This window comes from Neolamprologus brichardi, chromosome 6 (assembly GCF_056152115.1).
Source record: "Neolamprologus brichardi isolate AB-2024 chromosome 6, ASM5615211v1, whole genome shotgun sequence".
Taxonomy (NCBI): Eukaryota; Metazoa; Chordata; class Actinopteri; order Cichliformes; family Cichlidae; genus Neolamprologus; species Neolamprologus brichardi.
The window spans coordinates 11,763,981-11,788,680 of record NC_142109.1 but is presented as its reverse complement, the minus strand read 5'-3'; the positions used below and the strand labels follow the sequence as shown (position 1 = coordinate 11,788,680).

The 24,700-nt window shown below is 42.9% G+C and overlaps 2 protein-coding genes and 1 pseudogene across 6 annotated transcripts in view; 2 read left to right on the top strand and 1 right to left on the bottom strand.

Moving 5' to 3' along the window:
* Positions 1-24,700, bottom strand: part of fbxw7 (F-box and WD repeat domain containing 7) — a 135,374-nt gene that overhangs the window by 50,194 nt on the left and 60,480 nt on the right. The window lies entirely within an intron of this gene.
* Positions 9,643-10,921, top strand: LOC148102500 (uncharacterized). Its single transcript, XM_087842371.1, has 2 exons — positions 9,643-10,042; positions 10,146-10,921. Exons 1-2 carry the CDS (start codon positions 9,643-9,645, stop codon positions 10,919-10,921), a joined length of 1,176 nt encoding a protein of 391 aa, XP_087698497.1.
* LOC148102499 (uncharacterized) lies at positions 11,203-13,273 on the top strand (annotated as a pseudogene).

Genomic DNA, 24,700 nt, shown 5'->3' with positions numbered 1-24,700 from the left:
TTTTCGGGATAACACTCCTTTAATTGCTGTTTGTCTAATAAACACTCCAAACCTTTAATCTACTCACTCACTGGCCACTTGTTTGGCCTTTACAGGTCATCTTGACCTAAATACATTTAGTTGCTGCCATGTGATTGGCTGAGACAGTTGAGAAGCATTTGAACAGGTAAATGTAGCAAAGCAGCTGTTGCGTTTATATTTTGTTGTCCATTATACAAGACCAAATCAGGAAAACAGCAACTCCTCGTAAGAGATGAAGAAAGGGGAAATATTAAATCAGTTTAAAAGTTTAACTCACCTGCAAAAACTAAGTAAATTTAATACCGTCACAAGTTCAAAGGTTTGGTAATACTGCAGCTCATATATCAAGAAAGAGGTTTTGCAGTGTTGGTTCAAACAACTTGTTTTAATGTGCAATAGTTTAGGTTTTCAGTGGCTGAGAATTCTCAATTAAAACTAAACTAAAAACAAACAAACACTTTACAGAACTGTTACGGTCACTGGAAATCTAAACTGTGCTGACTGGAAATCTAAACTGTGCTGTAAAATGGGCGAGAAATTATAAAAAGAAACTGAACACCATCTTGGAGGAAGAATACATAAAATAATTAATCGTGACATGCTTTTTGGGTCTATGGTCTAATGTCTGAGCAATATGAGAGGGTGATAACATCCGAGAGAATAGTGGAGGGTTTCAAGTAGTGCTTTTACACACCATCATTGTGCCACAGCAGCAAAATAATTTTCCTTCATGCCAAGATAAAGTGTGTATACTCTGGCATATGCCCTCAGGCAGCTGGGTGAATATAAGAATCGATATGAGAAGCTGAAATGAGATTCTTACTCTTCTCTACATGGACAATGCTTTTATTAAACGTGTGGTGAAAGCAGTCCTGAGCAGTAAAAATATGTATGGGGCGGGGGGGAGGGGGGATTGGATTAAGTTTTTGTGTTTCTCACCTTGTTTAATCAGAAATCTCACACACACACACACACACACACACACACACACACACACACACACACACACACACACACACACACACACACACACACACACACACACACACACACACACACACACACACACACACACACACACTCAAACAGGATATTCATGATTTGAGTATTTTTTGGTGGTTATGACTATAGAGCTGCATCAAGTGTCAGATGAGGCTATACTGTGCTGTGCAAAAGTCTTGAGCCCTCATATATTGCTAGTAAAATTCGAAAGTAAAATTTCAACAACAACCCCAGTTGTTGTAGTTGTTGGTTACAGTATATAAGGGGAAACGTTTGTATGACTAAGTCACCTTTCTTTTTCAACACAGCCTGAACTCTCTCAGGCAAATTTTCTTCTAATTTCTTTAAGTCGGCTTCAGGAATAATTCACCAGGTTTCTGGAGAGAGTCCTACTAATTACTTCTTCAAAAAAGTAACTGAGTTTTGCAAACAACAACGTTTTTTGCAGCTGTTTACCTAAAAATGCAGCCAAGGCGTTTTTTTTTTTTTAAATTAACATTTCAAACAGTTTACAGAACAATCAGCTGTTCTGCATCAAATTTGATGCCGCACAAATTATTTGTGGGTGGTTGGTTTTGTTTTTGCTCACAGGCGGAGAGTGCTTTCAAGCGTTTTCCTTATAAAACGCCGTTTTTACTGTTTCTTCCCACAGTAAATTTAAACAACAGTAGTATTCAGGAAGAAAACCAAACATTGCAAATATTTTTATTATAACTCGGGTTTTACGTGGCCGATCAACACAATTTAAAAACTGGTATAAAGTCCACACTTTTTCCGTCAATTGTTCCGTCTGTCCTGCTCACATCTCCAATGGTTGTACACGTTGTCATTAACGTGGCTTCACTCCACATCAGCCACGCTGCTTTGCTAGCTAAAACACCGGTGTCTGCACATAAGGACGCTGTCATAGCCTGTCAATGACGTTGATTAGCTGCGTATATACAAATGTGAATCACATCAGTGGCTGGACTATGGGATAAGGTGGCATCGTTCTAATCCCATACTGGAGCAGCCAGTCACTTACTGACTAACACTGCAAAACAGAATTGTTAAAGTATTAATTTTAATTTCAATTCAGGTAGATTTTTTTTTGTGTGTGTGCAACGCAGATTTTCTGTGCACAGAGACCGTGCCAGCAGTGCGCAATTGCGCGCAGCTTAGAGGGAACATTGGTCAGCAGTGCCCATGAGCTTAAATGAACCAGTCATTGCCAACAAGATCTAAAATTTAGACAAACTGCAGTCATGAAAGTGTAAGAATCCTGCATTTTTCCCAGATTAGTCAGAACTATTAACAGAACTATTCGAATAGATTGTTGGCATTTTACCTTTTATTTTGCTGTCAAATGTAAGTCGTTTCTCAAACCAAAACTCTAATGAACACAAATCAACCTTTTAGTACCAACCTTGCCGGGAAACATTTCCCAAGAAATGTTCTGAGTTTTTTTTTTGGGCCGAATAACCGCTGAATTACAGCTACAGAGATGTGCAACACTCAGAACAAGAGCTTCTTTAAACGGTTAATGTAGTATTGAGTGTTGCACTCATAGTCATCATAAAAACCTGAACATTTATTGAAGCCCTTAGCCGGTAATGTCTGCTTGTGGAAAATGAGTGAAGAAGAGAGAGAGAATTGGTGCTTGAAAGACAGCGGACGCTACCTTGTGGGGCACATGCACTGCTTCTGCATATTAATTCTCATAAAATGAATATATGGGTGCAGAAAATGAAACCAGTCATACAATATTAATGCACAACAGAGGTGACTGACAAGTGCCCATGATTTCACAACTAAACCATAACCACAGAGAGCCACTAAGATACAAAACCAACTGCAGAAACAACACAGAGGACTCAGAGTTTGCTGCACTCTTTCCACAAAGCACAACCAATACACTCACCAAAGCAAGACAAGGTTAATCCAACAGATGCTAATTAAGCTGCAGCTTTAATGCACAAATTGTCTTAGCGATGTCTGGACATGGGACAGAACTCCTAAAGCTGCCACAGCAACCATTTAACATTTAGTTGATGCTGCCCCCTAGAGGCAGCAGAGCAGCATTCTGAGTTGCTCCAGAACAAACACCACATTGGGATACTATTACTTAATTTCAGTTGCATGTGATGGAAATAGCAGCATTAATAACCAGACAGAAATGAATAAAGAATTATTATTATTATTATTATTTTTAAGAAAAGGACTTTTGTCTTACCTGAAAGTTAACAGCAAATCATGAGGAGGAAGGCAGACATGGAAGAAAGGAAAAAACAACTGTATTAGTGAAAGTCCTTTTTTTTTTTTTTTTTTTTTTTTAAGAAACAGGCACACAAAATACACATTTTTAGTATTTAGAGTGTAAAGCCACTGCAGAGAAAAAAAATGGGGGGGGGGAGAGAGAGAGAGAGAGAGCGAGAGAGAGCGCCCCCATACTTCTCAAACTCCTTCTCCAACTCCTGCTACAAATACATTAACTATTTTCTATCTAATAAATGATAATTGGGCAGGATGTTTGATGTTAACCCAAAAGAGTCCGCTGAGGGGCAGGCAACCTGTCCTGTAACCAACAGGACAGATGAAAATCCGACAGCAGTCACCAAATTAAGTTTCTAGGGACTCATTAGTGAAATAAATTGCTATGAGGAGTTTTTGGTTAAACTACTTTGTACCGATGCTTTGAAACAAGATAAAATTTGCATCAAAACTTGTGTATCTGCAGCACAGAATCTTAGTTCAACCAGTTCTTAGCACAAGCAGGACCTTTAAGAAAGCATCTAGGTACTGGTCCAGAAATACGTCTATTCTGATTTGAGCTGATGAATGCACCAGCAGCCACAATTAAAGTGAAAAAAGTGGAAAAAATGTTAGGCTTGTGAACAACATAAGAAAAAAAATATATAAAAAATTAAAAAAAAAAAAATCTATAAAAACATAGATTAATGAAGTCCAGGCCTTATTTAGCCCATAGACAATAAAGAAAATGCTAAAATTTTTACTTTTACACCAACCACTGGTTGGAAATAACATCACATCGGAGTTCTTGTTAGCGTTGTGGATACCAAACTGAAGAAGGCAGTTACCCCCAGGTCAGATTTATACTAGTTTGCCGATGCAAATCTTTTTGGAGTCATTCTGAAGGATGCAGGGTTAGTTCAAGCATTGCATTTTAGTGTCACAACATATGCTCAGAGCCTCGTGCTCATCCTTTGATGACAACATTAAACCACATCGACCTTGCCACACTCCTGGATGCAGAAAGTACCAACACCCATGTCAGAGAGTCCCCAGAGCTGTTCAATCTGAAAGCCCCATCAACTCACCTAATTTAGAGCCAAGAGCAAGTGAGGCCACAAACAGTTGCATTTCTAGATAAGACCGCATGTAATTCAGAATAATTTTTTGTGGGTGGACTGAGCCTTATATAGAGTAGGGTTGTTACTAAGATGGTTACTACATTATGACATGATTACACAAGTTTTGAGTAGAAAAGGTTCTGATCACAGCCATCTAACTCTGCTTATGGTTTGATCTCAACCACACTCTAAGGTTTTTGGATTGTGTGATGTCCACAAATACCCACACAAACGCCTCCCAATGCAATCAAAGACTCCTTTATTATAATAATTTGTTACAGACCAAAGGAAATGTTTGTGTGGGTATAAAAAAATAAAATAAAAAAGGCCTGCCTGGCCTTTGTGAGGCTGTATTGCAAATGTTACAAAATAGTGGGTTTCACACCTCGATTATAAAGGTGTGTGTAGTGGGTGCCTGATGCAACATTGTGAAGGTGATGAAGCAATCCTCTTTTGGCTCATCGCAATCGATTTTGGTTTCTTAGTTTCTTCACCAATTGTTCAGAACAGCATCGACAGAAATGGACTCGGCACTGAGCCTTTACTGCACCGACCGCTGAAAGGTAAAAGCAATTTCTGTGTTTGGCTTAAAAGCAACAAACCAGAGCTGAAACAATCAAGAACAGTGCTACTGCGGAGTAGTCTGAAAGCAAGCCGTGCAAACTACAACTCCCACGCAGAAGTCATAGAGGTCTGCATGCTGTGAGAAGACCAAGGCATCTAGTCACAGAAATGAAATTGCAATTATTTTTCACTTTCTCCCCCCACACCCACTTTACGTTTAAATCATTATTTATCTTTTACTTTTGTCACCCCACTGATTCTGTTTAAAGCTCAACTTCTATACTTCGGAAACATTCAAGCTGAAAGATAATATCATAATTACAAAAATACTTTCAATCCAAACACTTTCTCAAAAGCAAATCAAGACTTTTTAATTAACAGAATTCAGACCAAATACTTCACCAACAACTCAGTTTCACTATGACTCAGCCACTCCCTGCTTTGTTAGCAGGTTGCTAATGCTTAATATTTTGTTCAGTGGCTTTACAGTTTTAACAACTGAGGTCTTATCTGTATTGTAGGCACATGCTGCATGCTGACATGCTATGTCAGCATCGAAACAACTCCATTTTTAATGCAGTGTAGGTATCCCTCCATCAGAAGCAGAATGACGTTTTGCTGATGTGTTCTACATTAAACAAACACAATTTGGGCATTTTTTCAATGTAATTTTTTTTAATAATAAGCAGATGCTGAACAATCCACCTTTTTGAAACCAAGATTTGCAATAACAATTTTATTCAAAATGACACAAAACAACTACAAGCTCATCAGTAAGCTCATGTTTACAGGGACGAGAAGCTAACCACAACTATCACCATCTGGTGGCCTTCAGACAAAATGCAGCTTCGCTTTTCCGACCTGGAAGCAACATCCATATTTAAAACCATCTATGGAATGAGAAATCAAGGATACTGCACAGGCAGCACGGTGGCACGGTGGTTAGCACTGTTGCCGCACAGCAAGAAGGTCCTGAGTTCAATTCCACCATCAGGCCGGGGTCTTTCTGTGTGGAGTTTGCATGTTTTCCCCGTGTTTGCGTGGGTTCCCTCCGGGTACTCCGGCTTCCTCCCACCGTTCAAAGACATGCATCTTGTGGGGACAGGTTAATTGGATAATCCAAATTGCCACTAGGAGTGAATGTGAGTGCGAATGGTTGTCTGTCCCTGTGTGTTGGCCCTGCGACAGACTGGCGACCTGTCCAGGGTGTACCCCGCCTCTCGCCCTATGACAGCTGGGATAGGCTCCAGCGCCCCCCGCGACCCTGAAAAGGATTAGCGGAAGCGAATGGATGGATGGATGGATACTGCACAGTCATAGGGTAGCAACTTGTCAGACACAAAGCACACCCTGTTTTCATGTCTTGTAGTCTAATGAGTGTGTACTTTACAAAACAACCATTAAGGTTAAAATTAAAAAAAAATTAAAAAAGGAGGGGGAATAACAAAAGCAACAACAAAAAAAAAAATTTAAAAAGTGATTTTTTTGGGGGCAGGGGTTCACATCACTGTTTGATTACTGTGTGTTTACTACATGAGGGACTATAGAACAACTCCAACAGATTTAGTCTCTAATGTAATGGCAAGCTGACAATTTCAATCTGCTTAACTGATAAAAAATAAACAAAAGTAGTGATTCTGGCCGGTTGCACAGCTGTGTTTCTAATCTACTATTTATCTATAATAGGTAGGTCACCAAACTTTAATATCAGTTATCAATAGCCAAACGTATAGAAGATAAATATGTGCAAGGCTTACACTGCAATGACACTCTTAGGGGGAATTCTCACTTATAAGAAACTACTTGTAGTGAAATGCAATGACTTCATTTATTTAGAACAATAAGAAGCCCATCCAGTGTAAAGAGTGACGGTCTAGGCTCTGCTGCTCAGAGATAAGGCCAGGCTTCACCTTTCCTGATGGAAGAATAACTGAATGAATGAGAGGGGGGGGGAAAGACTGCAGCAAGAGAATTATGAAAGTGATATAAGGTAGGCAGAGCGTGAGTAGATGTTTTATGAACAGCGAAATCAGTACTCTGCCAGGCATGCACTCATCCTCCTTCTGTTCTGTGCCCACAGAGGGCAAACTGAAAAAGGTGCAGTAATTTCCACTTTGCTATAGTGTTAATGACATAAAGGAGAGCTATGTCCTTGGAAGGGTAGAGATGCTTCTCTATAGCACAGGAAGGATTCATATTATCCTCAGTCATGAACATGAAAGTCAAATTAAAGTACGAATGCCACAGTAAGAAGGCCATAAAAATCAAACAAGCCTGATTATGACTGACAGCAACATGTCCTAAACAATCTAAGGTCCTCTGCTACAACAGGCTATATTTGTCAGGCCAATACAGACAAGTGTGCTCCTGTGAACTTACTTTGTAACGTCAACTGTGTTAATTCTATTGTTTACCTCGTGAACATTGTGACTGAAGATCAAACGACGACCATCGTGATCACACCGGAGATAGACAACCCTTCCCTGGTGCGGCATTTAGGGATGTGATAAGCCTTCAAACTCACTGATGTTCTCCTGAAACTAAACCTCTTAGATCATATTTCATTTTCTCACTGGTACCTGTAGCAATGTGGCCCCTTGTGGTTTTTACAGAATGCTATTTATGGCCTGAACTTGGCCTTACATGTCAGACCTGGAGGTACAATACATCACAGCGAAGGTCATTTATAAACTGAGCAAATTATAAACATGGATGTCATGGCCGAAACCTGGCAGTCATCCATCATCGCTCACGCTGTACACGCTGCTAATCAATGTCAGATGAGGAATCAAGTCACATGGGCTTAATATGGACACTTTGCCACAGGCAGCTATTGTATGTCTCAGAGGGTATTGTGTTCATTTCAATTCTGGTGTTATACCTGAACATCACAAAGCATTGTACAGAGATTAGTGCTGCACGGTGTATTAGAGAAAGATTAGGCGTTCTTTTAGGCTCGGAGAAAATTCTACTTCTTTAAGAGGGCTACAAAAAAGAAAATCATCTTCACTTTAGTATAAAATGCAGGATCTTTTATGGATTTAGAGTTTGGTTAAAATAAAAAGTTGTTTCTTTGTTGTTGTTTTTAACAAGATGTTCGCCAGTGTTAGTTTCTGAATTATCTGAAAAAGTCAAAAAAAAATCAAACCAGGGTGTTGTGAAAAATGACTTCAGCGGAACTGCTCCACTACAGTACCACAAGTTTTATTCATCCATCTTTCTATCCTATCTTATAAAGGCCGACTGCTCGCCTTGCCCTGCTAGAGACCTTGCATTTCTCAGAGAGTGTAATCCTCTTGTTGCTGAGCAAATATTCAAATTTCTTCTCAATTTCTGAACAACAGACCCCTCTGGCACCTGGTAAGGTATGGACATGCATACCTCACCTTACCTACAATACCATGCCTGCAATTATAAAAGTTGGATCTGATTTATCAACTGTAGGTTAATTTAAAAAAAAAAAAAGAAAGACCCAAGTTCAGTGATATTTGCCCTTACAAATACTCCATATGAAACTCTTCAGGGTGTAAAACAGACCCGACTTTCACTGTCCTTTCTTTGAGTTTTAAAAACCTCTCAAAGAACCTCACAAAGTAAATGTCAGATTACAGATAACGCTTTACACAGCGTAGCAAAAATAAGGAAAAGCCCACAAAGCTGACATTAGACACTGACATTTTTGCAGCAGTTTGACAGTACAGGGAGTCACGGTCTGTAATGTCCAGACTGCACTGCAGCACATCACAAGCGCACATTAAAGCAGGGAGACCACACACTGACTCAGACAGCAGGGTTCATACACAGATTAGATAAACTATGCAGACGGTCGCATCAGTTACTACCAGTCAGTTATCCGTTCACAGTCTGTCTTCACTGATGTCCAGATTACAGCGAGCAGGTCGCTGTGAAAGGCACAGCAGCGGCTCGCTGAAGGTCAGTGATGAGAAATGCTGATACTCAGACAGGGGTAAGACACCAGACAGCTAAGGCCCTGTCATTTCAAAACACTGTATTAAAATTAAAATTGGGGTTAACACCACTGACGCCAAAAACAAAACACAGTCAGCATGGTTACAACCATCATCTGAATTCTACACCTTATACTTTTCCCACTGAAGTCAGACACGGTTCTCTTTCATAGCATTCGTTTCGTGTCTCACTATGGGAACGCCTCCTGCGTGACCTCATCAGAAGCTCAAATACCATTACGCCAGCCTTTACAGGCTGGCTAGGTGACGCCCATGTCAGGAGGGGCCAGTGCCTCCCTATATAATAGGCTGACATAGCGTCAGATGTCATTCAAAAACCTCTTCTCGCTTCTCGCAGAAGCCTGTAGACAACTGTGCTATTGGGTGCTAAAGCTAAACTGTCCACAGATTCGAGTGAACAACTCGGTCGCCGGGCGCTTTGTTCCCAGCTTTTCAGTTGTCCACTAGCATACAAGCAGTAGCAATACTGTTCTGTAGCTAGTGCAGGTGCCAAGTAGCAATACTTTCACCCAGGGAAGTAGCAATACTTTGCTAATAAAGGTACCCCTAGCTTCACCATCAGGTAGCAATACCCTTTGACGCTAGCGGTTTTTACACATTAGGTAGCAATACCTGTAGAAAAGTAGCAACACTTTTCACCCCACGTTAGCGAGGAATAGCAATATTCTCCGCACTCAGTGTCAGTCTCGCTAACGTGCGCAACCCTCTAGCTAACCATGGCTGAGATGCTCGATGATTTGGCCGCAACGCCAGGGCCGAGCTGGGCAGAGGCAGACCCTCAGCCCATCGCGGCCGCTTTCCCGTCGCTGGAGGCACACGGAGATCGTGTGTTTTTCCCCGATGCTGGAGTCACCTGGGGAGGAGATGCTAACGAGGACGGAGATGAGTCTGCTGACTCGGAGCTCCTGCTGTCTGACGACGGCGAGGAGGAAGATTTCACCTCCTTGACTAGCATCAGCCGGGCTGCAAAGCCCTCGACTACCGGCGAGGTTGAAAAACCGACACCGCCGTCTCCCCTGGATCTCGACATGCAGGACATGTGCAAGCGCGCAGCCGCTAGGCTCAACATCCCGTGGCCCGCCATACAAACAGAGGTTGTAAAGTCTCGTTTTGACGGTAAGAAATTGCCCAAGGCGAAAAGTACGGGGAAGCTTGTGTTGCCTGTTTTCCCTGAGCTACTCGATGAGATCGCGGTGACGTGGAAAGCAAAACCTTACAGCGAGAAACACCCCATCGCGGGGAGCTCTCTGCTGGATTGTGAGGGGATGGACACAAGTGGAGCCGTTGGTGGCGAGCCATCTTCACCCGAAGACGTCTCTGCCCTCATCGGCTCCATCTCTCCCCTCCAAAACAGACCGCTTCCAGTCTAGCCTTACAGACAAGTGCTACAAGGCAGCGGCTCTGTCAGTAAGAGCCCACAACGCCTCTTCTATGCTAATGGCTTACCAAGCTGAGCTAGAAGAGAGCATGGCAGCTAACCCAGATACCACAGTGTGGGAAGAAATCTGCGTTATAACTGACCACGTCCTCCGCCTCCACAAGGTAGCCATACAGGCTACTGGAAGAGCCATGGGCCTCATGGTTCTTCAGGAGCGAGCACGCTGGCTCGGGCTCACCGACCTGACGACCAAGGAAAAAGAGGAACTCCTCGACACCCCTGTCGTCCCTCACGGTCTCTTCGGTGCGGCTGTTACATCCATGCAGAAGAGATGTGAGGAGAAAAAGAGAGATGATGAGGCTCTGAAACTCTGCCTGCCGAGGATGACCCAGCACGCCACCCCAGCAGCACCGCGCCAGTCATTCGCGCAGACAGCGTCTCGCCCGGTCCCCGCTTTTAGGATTCCCAAAGTGCCTAAGACGCAGGCAGCCCCCCAGGCTGCCGGGGCCCATAAGAATCCATGGACTCGGAAGCAGTCTCCCCAGGCCAGACCTCAAGCGGCCCCTCCTCCTCCCCCCGCTGCCGCGATCGTGAGGCGGAAGAAGCAGCCGGCCTGACAGCCTCTCCTCTAGGCGGGAGCGAACCCAGTTTCCCCCCTTCATGGGCCGCCCTGCCGCCTCCCAGCTCCGTTCCAGAGCGAGTTCAACACGCAGAGTGCTTAACTCGGGCCGGCGTTCCTGTCACCGGACCCGCCAGAGGGAAAGAGAGCCAAAGTTCGCAGTGTTGTTTCACAGGCACTTCTCTCGTGCATTCTGTATTAAAAAAGCCCCGACACGCGCATCCAGGCAGTTTGCCGAGGGCGCTGTCGAGGGTTGCAAAACGCATGAAAAACTCAAACATGCTGAAAAACAGAGCACCGTCTGCCATAACGCAGCCCGTGGAGACTCGCGTTTCCACGGCTGTGATGATGCAGATGAGCCCGTCACCTCGCTCGCCTGTGACAGAGGTGACGGGACACCGAAATGGCGTATGTTTAGCGCTGCGACCACAAGGGGGCGCCAAAACGCCATATTCGGTGGAGTGGCCAGTGAGCGCTCTGTCTCTCCATATGAAGAGCTGGGCCACCTGCACTCAGTCAGCATGGGTGCTGAGGACACTGGAAAAGGGCTACAGGCTGCAATTCAGTGTCGCTCCACCACATTTCAAAGGAATCGTTTACTCTCGTGCTCTGGGCGAGTCAGCCAGTTTTCTCCTGGAGGAAATTTCCACCTTGAGAGACAAAGGAGCTATAAGAGTTGTCCCTCCCGAGGAAATGCACAGCGGATTTTATTCAAGGTATTTCCTTGTGCCAAAGAAAGGGGGGAGGGGGAATGAGAGCCATTCTGGATCTCCGTGCCCTGAACCGGCATTTGAGGACATACAAGTTCAGGATGTTGACACACGCCTCGCTGCTACGGTTTGTACGAGCGGGCGACTGGTTCACATCAATCGACCTGAGGGATGCTTATTTCCACATCCCCATATATCCCCCACACCGAAAGTATCTGAGATTTGCTTTCCAGGGGAGAGCATATGAGTTTGTAGTCCTGCCTTTTGGTCTCTCACTGAGCCCAAGGGTGTTTGTGAAATGCACCGAGGCAGCAGTGGCCCCGCTCAGGAAAAAGGGCATTCGGGTGGCCACATACATCGACGATTGGCTGGTGGCAGCCCCAACCCGCCAGGGAGCGACTTGTCACACAAATGCTCTCATACACCATCTGGAGAGTTTGGGTTTCCAGATAAACGTGGAAAAGAGCACACTGACGCCAACTCAATGCATTACTTTCATAGGGCTCAGCCTAGACTCCCTTCGGGTGAGGGCTTTTCTGTCCCCGGAGAGAACAGCGGCCATACAGTCATCCCTAGCACTGTTTCGCAGAGGAAACACAGTGACCCTCAAACAGTGCCAGAGGCTGCTCGGTCTGATGGCTTCTTCTCTAGTGGCGATAACACTGGGACGCCTGCACATGAGAGGCTTTCAGCGCTGGGTGGGCTCGCGGGGACTGGACCCTCACCGAGACGGCCACCGTCGCGTGAGAGTCTCTGCAGACTGTTCACTCGCTCTCTGCGAGTGGAAGAGGCCAGGTTTCTTGTCTCAGGGTGTTGCCTTGGGGGCAGTTTCAGCCAGGAAGGTGATTTCCACAGATGCCTCTCTTTCGGGCTGGGGGGCCACCCACGAGGGCAGAACAGTGAATGGGGAATGGGGCCCTCACATGCGCTCCATCCACATAAACTGTCTGGAACTGCTGGCGGTTCACCTGTCGCTAAAACACTTTCTCCCTTGGCTGAGGGGTCATCATGTTTTAGTGAGGTCGGACAATTCCACCGTTGTGGCCTACATCAACAGACAGGGGGGTCTGGGGTCCCCCAAGTTACACACACTAGCACACAGACTGATAGTCTGGAGCAGTGTCCACCTGCTGTCACTGAGAGCAACTCACGTGCCGGGAATCTTGAACTTTGGAGCAGATCTTCTCTCCAGGGGCAACCCGCTGTATGGGGACTGGAAGCTTCACCCAGAGGTGGTGAAGCAGATCTGGCTGCGATTCGGTCAGGCGACCGTGGACGTTTATGCATCCAGGGAGAATGCTCAGTGTCCCTTGTTTTACTCGCTGCACGATCAGAGAGCTCCACTCGGGGTGGATGCTCTAGCTCACGAGTGGCCGAGAACCCTCCTCTATGCTTTTCCCCCAGTGGCCCTCATTTCTCCAACTTTGGCCAGAGTGAGGGAGAGACGTCACTATATGATTCTGATAGCCGCGCACTGGCCAGGGAAGCACTGGCTGGCGGAGATTTTTCAGCATCTGTGCGGCCCACCTTGGCTGTTACCACTACGCAGAGACCTCCTGTCTCAGGCACAGGGGGAAATATTCCACCCCCACCCAGAGAGGCTAGCTCTATGGGCTTGGCCTGTGAGTGGTTTAACCTGAACACGGTGGGGCTCCCTCATAGTGTTATCGACACTATTCAGTGTTCTAGAGCATCGTCTACTAGGACGCTATATGAGCACAAGTGGCGTGTGTTTGAAAGCTGGTGCTTAGAATCACAGGCCATCCCTTTTCAGTGCTCTGTGGCTGTGATTCTGTCATTTCTTCAGGCCCTGATTGATAAGGGTAAAGCCTTCTCCACCATCAAGGTGTATGTTGGCACATGTTCCCCTATAGAACTGCCGGCCTTTTTCCCACCGCCTTTCTCCTCAGAGGAGCAACAGCGGCTGCATACCTTGTGTCCAGTCCGTGCTCTGCGCATTTACATGGACCGAACCCTGAGTGTCAGACAAAGTGACCAGCTGTTCGTGTCCTGGGCTAAACCACATATGGGAAAGCCTGTGTCTAAACAGCGCCTCTCCCATTGGATAGTAGGAGCAATTGCCCTGGCCTATACTAGCAGGGGCCTTCAGCCCCCTGCTGGCTTATGTGCGCATTCCACTAGAGGTCTGGCAACCTCATGGGCTCTCTTTAGGGGAGTTTCTATTCAGGAGGTGTGTGCAGCTGCATGCTGGACCTCACCTCATACATTTGCTAGGTTTTACAGGTTAGATGTGACAGCGCCTAACCTAGCACATTCAGTCCTCAGTGCAGGTTCTTCCCGGGTGGGGGCCTCTCCCCTGTGAAGTGCTGTTGGGGACAGTTGTCTTCTTAACAGGCATGTCTGGCAATCCGGGAGTCAGTATTTCTCCCATAGTGAGACACGAAACGAATGCTATGAAAGAGAACTTAAGGTTATGTATATAACCCCGGTTCTCTGAGTAGCATGAGTGAGTGTCTCACCAGACCGCCCTCCTTGCTATGGAAGCAAGGAAGAGGTGGGCTTGTTTTGAATGACATCTGACGCTATGTCAGCCTATTATATAGGGAGGCACTGGCCCCTCCTGACATGGGCGTCACCTAGCCAGCCTGTAAAGGCTGGCGTAATGGTATTTGAGCTTCTGATGAGGTCACGCAGGAGGCGTTCCCATAGTGAGACACTCACTCATGCTACTCAGAGAACCGGGGTTATATACATAACCTTAAGTTATGTAGGCAGTAAGACGGGAAGTCTGTTCAGAAAAGGTAACACCAGTTCAATGGCACAAAATAATGTGCACTTATTTATACATCATCAATGATGCAACACTGCAGCAAACATGCCACTGCACACTTGACATGAAATTCAACATGAGCATTTAAAAAAAACTTTCAATATTTTTTTGCCACTATACAATTTTTTAATTAAATGTAGGGTTCACTGATCTGCAAACCACTGTACAGTGCAATGTCAAAGTCTTGAGTCACCCCTCATTTCTCTGTTTCAATTTCAAGGAGAAAAACACTAATTTTTAAGTGGTCTTGAGCAACAGTTCTCCAAGCTTCCTGAAGGTTGTTCAAAGCTTTTCAGTGGACATTGGCTGCTTTTTCACTCCGTTACAGTCCTTATACTTTACAAGAACATTCTTGTTTAATGATACTTTAATACAGTAAAGCATACCTGGATAGAAAAACACACTGGAACAGTATCAGTCATGGATTGGCCTCCCCAGAGACCAGACTTCAACATTATTGAAGTAGTGTGGAATCATCTTGACAGAACAGAACAAAAGACAACCAACATCCAAAAAAGACCTTTGAATGTCCTTCACGAACCCTGGACAACTTTCCTGAAGACTGCTTAAAGAAAACAAAAAGAAAGGTGCCTAAGAAAATTCTGATGAAGAAGAGGTGGTCATAACAAAAACTGACTGTTTTTACCTTATATACATTGTATTTAAAATGATGTTTTTCTGTTCAATAACTTGGACTTATTTCTCATCTTCCTAGCCAAATATAGTGGAATTGGTAGTGACTAAAGACTTTTGCACAACACTGTATATTTCTTAACATTTTCCAGAGTTACATTTGTAGTGAAAATGTTTGAAAATCAATTAGTATAGTTCTGTATTTGTATTGAACCTTTATTTTGAACGTGTTAAAATAGTACCATTTATTATATTCACCCAACCTACCAAAGCAGGTTCAATTAGCAACTGTAACAATCCAGGGATTTTTAACTTGCTGTTATGCTGATAGTCTTATCAAAGACTACTGCAGAAAGATGTTTAAACATAGTGCTCTGAAAACTGATTTAATTCATTTACGTTTCATTTTTTCTCCAATTTAATCCAAACTACACTTCAAAAGGATCAGTGTGAGACGAGTAACCCTCATCTGGGGCTCTCCTCAGCTCTTTCCAGGAGAGTGGCACAGTTGCCCCTCCGTTGGTCTTCCTTGGTCTCTTGTGCTCTGAGGGTTTCTGGATGTCTGGAGCCTGGATCTCCTCCATACCTGCTTCATGCCCTGGAGGACGGGGCTATGGCTCCTCACACCCTCTAGCAGATCATTACATGAAGGAACCTTTTAAATACATGCGCACTCATGCTCACAGGTTTACACACGGGTGCTCCATTTGGTAAAGTAAATCCGTTGGGCATCTTTCTTGGCCTTTAAACAATAATTTTGATGGCAAAAGAACCAAACGGGAAAGGCGGGGGGGGGAAAAAACAAACAAACTAGAGTTGGCTCGGATTTAAGGCTATGGAGCATCCAATTGTGCTGAATTATGAAAGAAGAATGTGTTCCATACACCACAACTCGGATGAATTATTTAACCAGTAAAGAGACGTGGGTGTGCATTTGTGTGAAAGAAAGTGTTTGAGGTTTTATTTTGCTTCATGTTTTCAGTTTTAAAAGGCGATGTTTAGGAGCTGGGACACTAAAAGGCAGTTTATCTTTTCTCGGCTCCTGTCTAACAGCGTGGGAAATGTCAGAGCCTTCAGGCAGCCCTGTGGCAGGTGGAGGCACATTGCTATGCAGCACGCTCTGTATGTAAAGCACCACAACACTACAACACTGTACACCAGCAGCTTGAACTCGAGAGGTATGTAGTTCAGGCTCAAGTTAACCGATCAGCTATCGTTAAGGGCAACTTGACATTGGAAATTACATGCAAAATAAAATTAAGAAGAACAACATTTTCCTTTTCATTTCATGTTTCCCCCACAAAGTAATAATATTTAAAAAAGCCCAAGCAGACTTAATTTAGTCACAAGCAAACCACATAGGCCGTTTTCTGCCGCAGTGTTGAGTCTGCTTCACACGGGTAAACAAAAGTGTTTGGCTGATGTGAGTAGTGGGTAGCTATCCGACTGGATCTGTATACTCCCTGGAATGGGACTCCTTCTCAGAATAGCCAATGGCAGATGCCTTCCCTCTGTTATTTGCAGCAAAGGGCAATAGAATCCACTCTCCTGCAATGCACTGCGGTTTGGACCTTAGTTCAGCAGAGAGCGCTTGAAATTTGGAGCAGAAAAATCAGTCAACTTTCAATTATAACTTCATGTGAGAACTCAGTTTTAAAAAAAGTTTTAAAGAAGTCTGACAACTGTGCAGCAAGCAGACTTTAGACATTAACACAGAACAGTAACATTTGCAAATGCATGCTACTGCACAACAGACCATTTAAATTTAGATTGTTAATAGTCTAAATTAACAAATTAATTAACTAAAATTAGTTTTGCTTTATTTTATTTTTTTTTTTAAACAGCACTTAGCTGAAAACCTAAGACCAGACTGTTTGCATCTTTGGTTGCAGAATGACTAAGTCAACATAATAAACAAGATCTCTTGAACATAGCCTTGGTTTTAGAAGAAATGCACAGTTCAGTTTTTTTCTGCTTTTCGGGGTTACTGCTGTAAGATGCAAACAAAAAACTCAAATACCTAACATGCCATGAAGTACATATCCATGTAAGTTTGCAAGTGCTCGAGCACTTTCATCAACCAGTTCAATAGCAACACTAAACAAAGAGGGGGCTCTCTCTGGAGCTTCATGCCAACCTCCCTCCAGTATGTTACAGCACATTGCATCAGTAATAGAAAGGAAAGAAGAAGGAACAAAAATAAAGGATGCAAACTTCAAAAGATTAATTAGCTTCTTATCCTGTCAAACACAATATTCTGTATTTGGCTATCTGCAAACAGGACGAAAATGGTTAAGATGCCTGACTGATGCCGTTTGTAGAACTGAATGATGCTGTCAGGAGGGCTTTAGTTTATTTAAAATGCTTAACCCGTTGCTTGAGGGCAGGCAGTGATAAGGTGATACACGAGTGCCGCTGAACAAAGAAGAAGTCTGGTAGAACTTTTAAGGTGAAAAAAGATAGTTTAAAATTAAATTATTCCAAATACGCTGGGCACTCAGAATAATTTACCTTACTTAAAGTGGACAGTGCATAATAAAGATCAATTAAATGGTCTTGCTGATCTTGTTAACAGAGTCCATATTTTTAAATCAGGCAATTTCAGTGTTGCTGTAGTCGTGTTTTTGCTGTGACCATTTCTCATTATAAAGCAGCAGAGAACTGCATTTTGCTCCTGTTACACAGTCTTGTAAATAGCGCATCTAGTGTGTACCGTCAAACATTTAATTGGGAAGCCAAGTTCTGTCCTCCTCTGCTAAAAATAAGCAAGCACAGTCAAAACACTGCAGTAAACTGAGGTGAAATCAAGGTTTTCAGAACGGAAAACAGTTGACCAAAGACAAATAACACTTGAGCCTCCATCAAATCATCTGACCTCCAAGGAGCAGGATCCGGTGTGTATATCATGTCACCCTAGTTGTCACGTACCGGTCAGGGACACACGACTCGAATCGAAAGTGAGCGCGGCTTCAGTGTCTCCAGGCACATGTTCTCAAAAATAGACAGGAAACCAGATTTACTGACCTGCGCATGTATGCCATCACCAACTAGTCAAGCGAGAGTTTACTTCTATGCATGTCTGCAGTCATAATACACACAGTGAAGAATCTTGTTTATTATGACCAATTCTTTGACTACATATAAAATATGACTACAAATCGCACCTGATGTTCCTAAACTATATGCATCATCATAAAACTGATGACACATATAATCTTAAAGTGCCCAAGGGAACTAGGAGAGAAGGCTGTAGAGATACAACCTGAAAAACAAGCATCAGATCTTTGCTGCCATAACAACCATAAAGGTTTTCATAACAGTAGCAGGTTTGTAGTTTTTCTAGAAGAGAGCAGTTAAAATGCCAACAACTGTATCTGACTGGAAAAGGCTCAGCCCAGTTAACCACTGGTGTAATTAAAATTCACAATCCTAATGAACAGTCTAAAGCAGGCCAATATATAGATCATTGAACTTACTCATGGACAAACCTACAGGAGACTGAGGTGTGAGAAACTTGCTAAAGAAAGTTGTAGCATGCCCGCAGCACCTGCTCAAACCACAGATGCTTCTTGCTGATAGCCGTTGATGCAGGCATAGCTGCTATGGGCAAGAATAGATTGCCTTACTCAACAGCCCTGCAGTGCAGGGTGTGGTGGCTGAGAAAATTAATACCCCAACTAAAATGTCCTGCTGTTAATGTTCTATATCGTGACTATGTTTCCGGCAGCCAGAATGGATATCAAGCTGTTGGAGGAGATGGCAGTGCGGATTCCCCTGGTCACCTTAATACTGGAGTAATTCAAGACTATTTTAATCAGCACAGCAGTAGCTCCAAAGTTTAGTGGTTTATATGTTTGCCTCACAAGTGAAAGATCTCAGGTTTGATCCCGGGAGGAGACAAAACCCTTTGGGGTGTGTCAGAAAGGGCATCTGGTGTTTTTAAAAAAACAAAACAAAAAAACCAAAACCAACATGTGGAGCTACCCGCTGTGGAGACCTCTTCTTAATAAGGGAGCAACTAAAAGTAGTTTCATTTTTAATCAGCAGAGTATGAGAAGGTTTAGAGCCTGAGTGCAACCCTCTGAGATACTCAGCAGACATATAGATGCATGAAATAACCTCTTAGTAAAACCTCTTTAACAAGCGGAAAAAAAAAAAGATAGAAAGCAGAAAGTCCAAGCTTAAAATGCATTCATACTCCCAGGTTATACTAAACCACAGAGACCATAAGAAACCCCTGCTATGCCATTCACTGACAGCTGTCACATATGCAGCATAGTCCACGTTGCATGTGCTCTACATGCGGCAGTGTAAGCAAGAACCGGTCTTGTGGGACATTTCCATTTAGTTCTTACTCCAAATTAAACAACATGGAAGCTCAAGATTCTTTTCAGACATACGTGTGTATGTTAAACCAACGAAATAGTAAAACAAAAGCATTCTTAAACAAAGCACATATGCTTTGGTATTTCCAATGCCGAGTCTGCTGCATAAACAGTGATGAAGATGGAAGTAGGGCTGTTCGATATAACGATATATATCGGATAACGATATAAAAACGTCTTTCGTTTCATTTTTTCACGCTAACGTTTGTTTTGTGGTGTCGTAAAATAAACTGTTTAGGGCAATATTTTTTCATGGTTTTGATGGTCACTGTAGTGGCTATATTAATTTCCTAAAGTTCTCTCTTTGTCTTATTTTTAATATAACCACACTACAGATGGACAAGCACCTGTTTTTATGCATTGTCGTTAGCAACAACGACAGCAAAACCATCGCATGTCCGCTGGTTTAGTTTCCACATTAACCTTTCACAATAAAGTTCAAGATCCTGTTGAGACTTTTCAAAATAAACTGAATCACGTGAAAGAGTATGCAGAGTGTTTACGGATGAGAAGCAAAAAAGAGCCGTCAGGTGCTAACAAATAAACCTTAGACTCAAACGTTAGAACAGGCTTTCCCCGCAGCACGCTATGTAATAAATACTCACAAAGAAAATGGCGGCCGTTACAACTTATGTCTAAAAATGTATCGTTTCATGCATCGGTTAAAACACTCGACTCCAGGTACGAGACGCCCAGCTGGAAACACTTCCCCGAGTTGAGCTGCCCGAGATTCACAGAATTTACAGAAAATGTTACATTCTTGTGATTTATATCGTTATCGGATGATAGATGTCTTAATATCGGGGTATGAGATTTCGGTCATATCGCACAGCCCTAGATAGAAGAGTTTCATCCTTTGACTTTACCTCTTAGATCATTTTTGCAGTTTTCTTGCTTAATGCTTGAAAGCCAAGTGTACCATATTTGATACACGAGTTCCAGACTTCTACATCTTTGTTATTTTGTTTCTCCTGAAAAACCTAAATAAAACTGCACAATACAATTTTAAGCAATAAACTGCAAATAAATAAATGATGATGTGGCAGATATAATTCAGATTTGGAAAAATGGCTAATCAACTTTTCTTTATCCTCTTTTTTAGCAGTTTTATTGTATTTTATTTTGTTCCATTTAATTTGCTGAGCTATTTAAATTTTTTACACGCTGCTACTATACTACATTCACATAGAATGGGTTTTATTGTATTGTATTGACATTTTTAGTCAGCATGGAAACTACAGGCTATATTCATACATAGTAATTAGAGATAATAAAACACTTTGCTGTAAAACAAAGTGCAATGAAGGTTTGAACTCTGTTAGAACACACTGCTTTATTTACCCATCCTGTTCCTGTTTAAACTGAAGAAACTGCCTGTTGTGACGTACCACAGTTTATCCTTTTAACGTATGACACAGGCCATTACATAAAAGGCACAAATCTTAACAGACATTTCGTTTCAAAAATCGAATCAACAAAGCAGCTTGCTTTGTTCTGGAAGAAAACCCGAGAAGAAGAAAAGGACAAGCCGACCCTCCCCAGTGACTGTCACATCTATTCTCATTTCTATTTCAGTCCATATTTCACAACCTCTCTCCTCACCATCAGTCTCCTCTTCAGACTTTTGTGGCAGATCCAGTGGTGACATTTTTGACTAGTCTATCTATAACTCCAATCACAGCACCCAGATAATTGGCGAAAGGTCACCAGGACAATTATGGCTCTATAAAAACATCTGCTGTCACTGCTCTAAGATATTACAGTAGGTAACATTTAAGTTCCCCAACAAATCAGATTCTTTAAATGGAAGCAGGAGCGTGAGCACAATGTTGCTGAGTACAATAAGAAAGCTTTCCAGCTAATGAAGTTGATTTTAAGTAACATTTTAAGAGAAAAAACAAAACAAAAAGAACTAACAAACCACACATTCCTTCTTACCGACAATTTAAAAAAAAAAAAAGTTTGACAAGATAAAATGACTACATTAATGCCTGTATTAGTCGCTTCATTGCAAAATTGTGAAAACGAAACCAACCCTCAACTGTGTTACAGACTTTGAATTGTACTTTTATGCATTCAATCTGACAATAAGGTGGTCTTAAAGTTTTTTTGTTTTCATTTGGGAAGCTGATTTCTGGCAATCTGATTTTATTATTTCCAATCACATTAAATTATCACACCGATTCCAGTGAGCACATGTGTCAAAGTAAAGTTTCAACACGAGCAGTGTTACCATTACAGGCAACTTAACTAATGTCGTAATTAAGTAGTAACGTAATTTTATGGCTTCAACCAACAATACTGATTTCTACATTAAAATTAAAAAACAAACAAACAAATGCAAATGTATTTGCCAATTAACAAAAAAGAAAAGAAAAAAGTCCAACAAAACAAATGTCATAGAAGGCAGGATCAGTTGCTCTATAGCCTATCATAAGTCAACAGCTGAAGACACTTTTGTTTTAAGGTTTTCCATTTAATCAATACTTTATCCAAAACTTCCCCTAAAAATAGGCTCGTAGTTTACGGCCTTTTTAAGGCTATAAGCTGGTGTCCGTCCCCTGCCATGGGTGGAGCTGGGGCACGCGAAGCTTGTACCAGTGCATAGTGAGATGACAAAAGGACAAATTTGTATTTGCGTTTGCCATTTTTAACTAGTCATATCACTACCAATTAATCAACGTACTGTGGAAAAAGAAAGAAGAGATGTAAAAAAGGGAAAAAAGGAGTGGGGGTTAGGTCAAGATTTTTAATTTATCTGTAGCATGTAACAAAAACAAGTCGCTTACGTTTAAAATTTGTCAGAAAAACATTCGCTTTACTCTGTTATAACCCTGTCAATGCAAACTATTACTAGAGTAGTAACGAACGAAAGCAACACAGCAGCTTAATTTTTTTTGATTTGCCGTTTTCTATAAACAGGCAGCTATAAAAGCAACACCAACCAAGGTGAAAAGGGGTAAGGGTGTTCGATGACCTCTGGCATTTCAGGATCGGCAGTTAAACCAAACCCAAACTCTGTGGCTGGCTGAATTTGTACAACACTCACCCGTCTACGATAGAAAGGCAAACCCTGAGCAATGATGTTGATGCTGAATATCTTCAGTACTTTCTGAGGAGGTAGTGATTCCGTGGCGATGTCTTTAGAATCAGCCGGGTTGAGTGCCTGGCTCTCTGGCGGGACGTGTAGAGTCTTGTCTTTGTTACAGGAAACATTCGGCATCTTTCTCTGAGTGCCAGATGACGAGAAACGGGGAATAGGGCAATGCCGCAGCATTGCAAGAAACAAGAAACAGAAAAGGAAAGAAAGAGCTGTCTAACGGATCATTTCCCACTAAGGGGCTCTGAAAACCGACCAACTTGCAAGTAGATACTTTTTCTTACACCACTGTTGGATTTCCCTCGGATCTCTCGAACATTGTGCAGCAGATGTGTTAAAACTGCACTTGTCGAGCTCCTACCTAGTCAGAGCTCATCCCCGTGCTGACTGGCACCCTTTAAAATATCTCCGGGGTGTGAGGTCACTGTTGCGCCCAAGCCAGGCAGAGCAGCTGCTGTCGGGGCCTGAAAAGAGGATGGACCCAGCAGCCTCTCCCCCCTCAGACAGGCACCGTGGAATCTGCTCTCATGACCCCTCTGTGGTGGAATGTGTACCAAGAGTCGTCTGTTGCAGCACGTGTATCCAGGGAACTTCCTCATTGTAGTCATTCTCTGAGCCCCTCCTGGTCCTCCCACCTCTGTGGCCTACATCATCATTTAGCCCATTTAACTTGAACACACGAAAATTGTCAGCATACGACAAAAAAAACAGATATCTTTATTGGAATCAGATGTCAACATGCCTGTGGAAGGAAGGATTTGTTTTACACCAACCTTCTCTGGTTCATCCCTGAACCGCGATGTTAGGGAATGTCAGTAACTTTGTCAGCAAAGAGGCTGAGGATATTTCAGGAGGCGACACAGCTGTCCAACGTCAGTATGTGTGACACATGCATTTAAACAAGAATTCACTTAATCAGTGAGGGATGCACTTTGAAGTCTAGTGCATGTGTTTTCACATGAAGCTATGAAAGAGAAGCAGCAGCAGGATGCGATGGTTTTTAATTAAACCGTGCACCACACAAACACAGTGTCAGAGATGTAAAGGAATAGTGATGTGAAGGTCCAAATGGCAGAACGAGAGAAGGGGCAGAGAAAATGGATATGTACATTCTCTACGTACGCTTTTATGCCAACTTACAAAAAAGAAAATTAATATGCAGCAGAAAAAACCTTTCATAATTGGTAGCGAATACAAATGAATCTCCAGTTCGAGTGAGTGGCAAAACACAACTATCCCTCTGTGCATTTAAATGCCCGAGCACATGGTAACAAAATACCTACAGGGCTTAACCTCCCTTCTATTCTCACATCCACTATTGTTTGAGGAGGATTACAGGGCCTGAGCATCCGACAGTACGCCGAGGACCCCGACACACCACTCCGACAGTCAGCCGCTGGACGCCATTGAGTGTTGTAGGCAGACCAACACCCATGGCTTTTAACAGTATGTTTAGCACAGTTGGAACAAGTTGGCAACTGAACCTGCTGGACTAACAATGGCGACCACATTCAATAGATTCAAGGTATAGTTAATAAATAAAAAAATAAATAAAAAATTTAAAAGTTGATCACTACATTTTCTTTGGATTCCAAAGTGTTTGCCTACAATGAGATTGTGAAATGGAGGGTTATAAATCATGTAGACAAATACTGATTTGATGTATTACTGATTACTTTTCCTGAAAGTAATGGAGTATGTTAATCAATTACTTACCAAAGAAAGTAACACTACACTTCTCGCTACCATAGCAACTGCAAGGTGAGATGCTCGTCCTTTCATACATTAAAAATAAAAGCAATGTCCATATCTCGAATACTTAAAAGATGTCTCCACTCGCTATTTTTTTCTATAGGTCAACTGATCACGACTAGGAACCCCAGGAATAAGACCGACCACCACCCTCCAGTTGGTGCATCATCGTCCAGCCTGTCACTCACTCCCTAAACACTTGATGCAAGAAATGGTGCCTGTTGTCAACCAAAAACCATGGTCATCCAACACAAACTTGCATTTCTAGGTGGCGTCAGCTCTGGAGCTACAGCCAAATAGATGTTGGAGAAGGTCTGGACGTCAAGAAAAACAAAGCAAGCACTCTATAAAGCTGTGGTGCTTCCTATACACCTCTGACAGTGAGATCTGGGCAAGCCTAGAGGAC

Coding starts and splice junctions, on each gene's coding strand:
- LOC148102500 (XM_087842371.1), top strand. CDS start 9,643: ATGGCTGAGATGCTCGATGATTTGGCCGCAACGCCAGGGCCGAGCTGG. Junction 10,043..10,145: donor TGTAAAGTCTCGTTTTGACG/GTAAGAAATTGC, acceptor AAAACCTTACAG/CGAGAAACACCCCATCGCGG.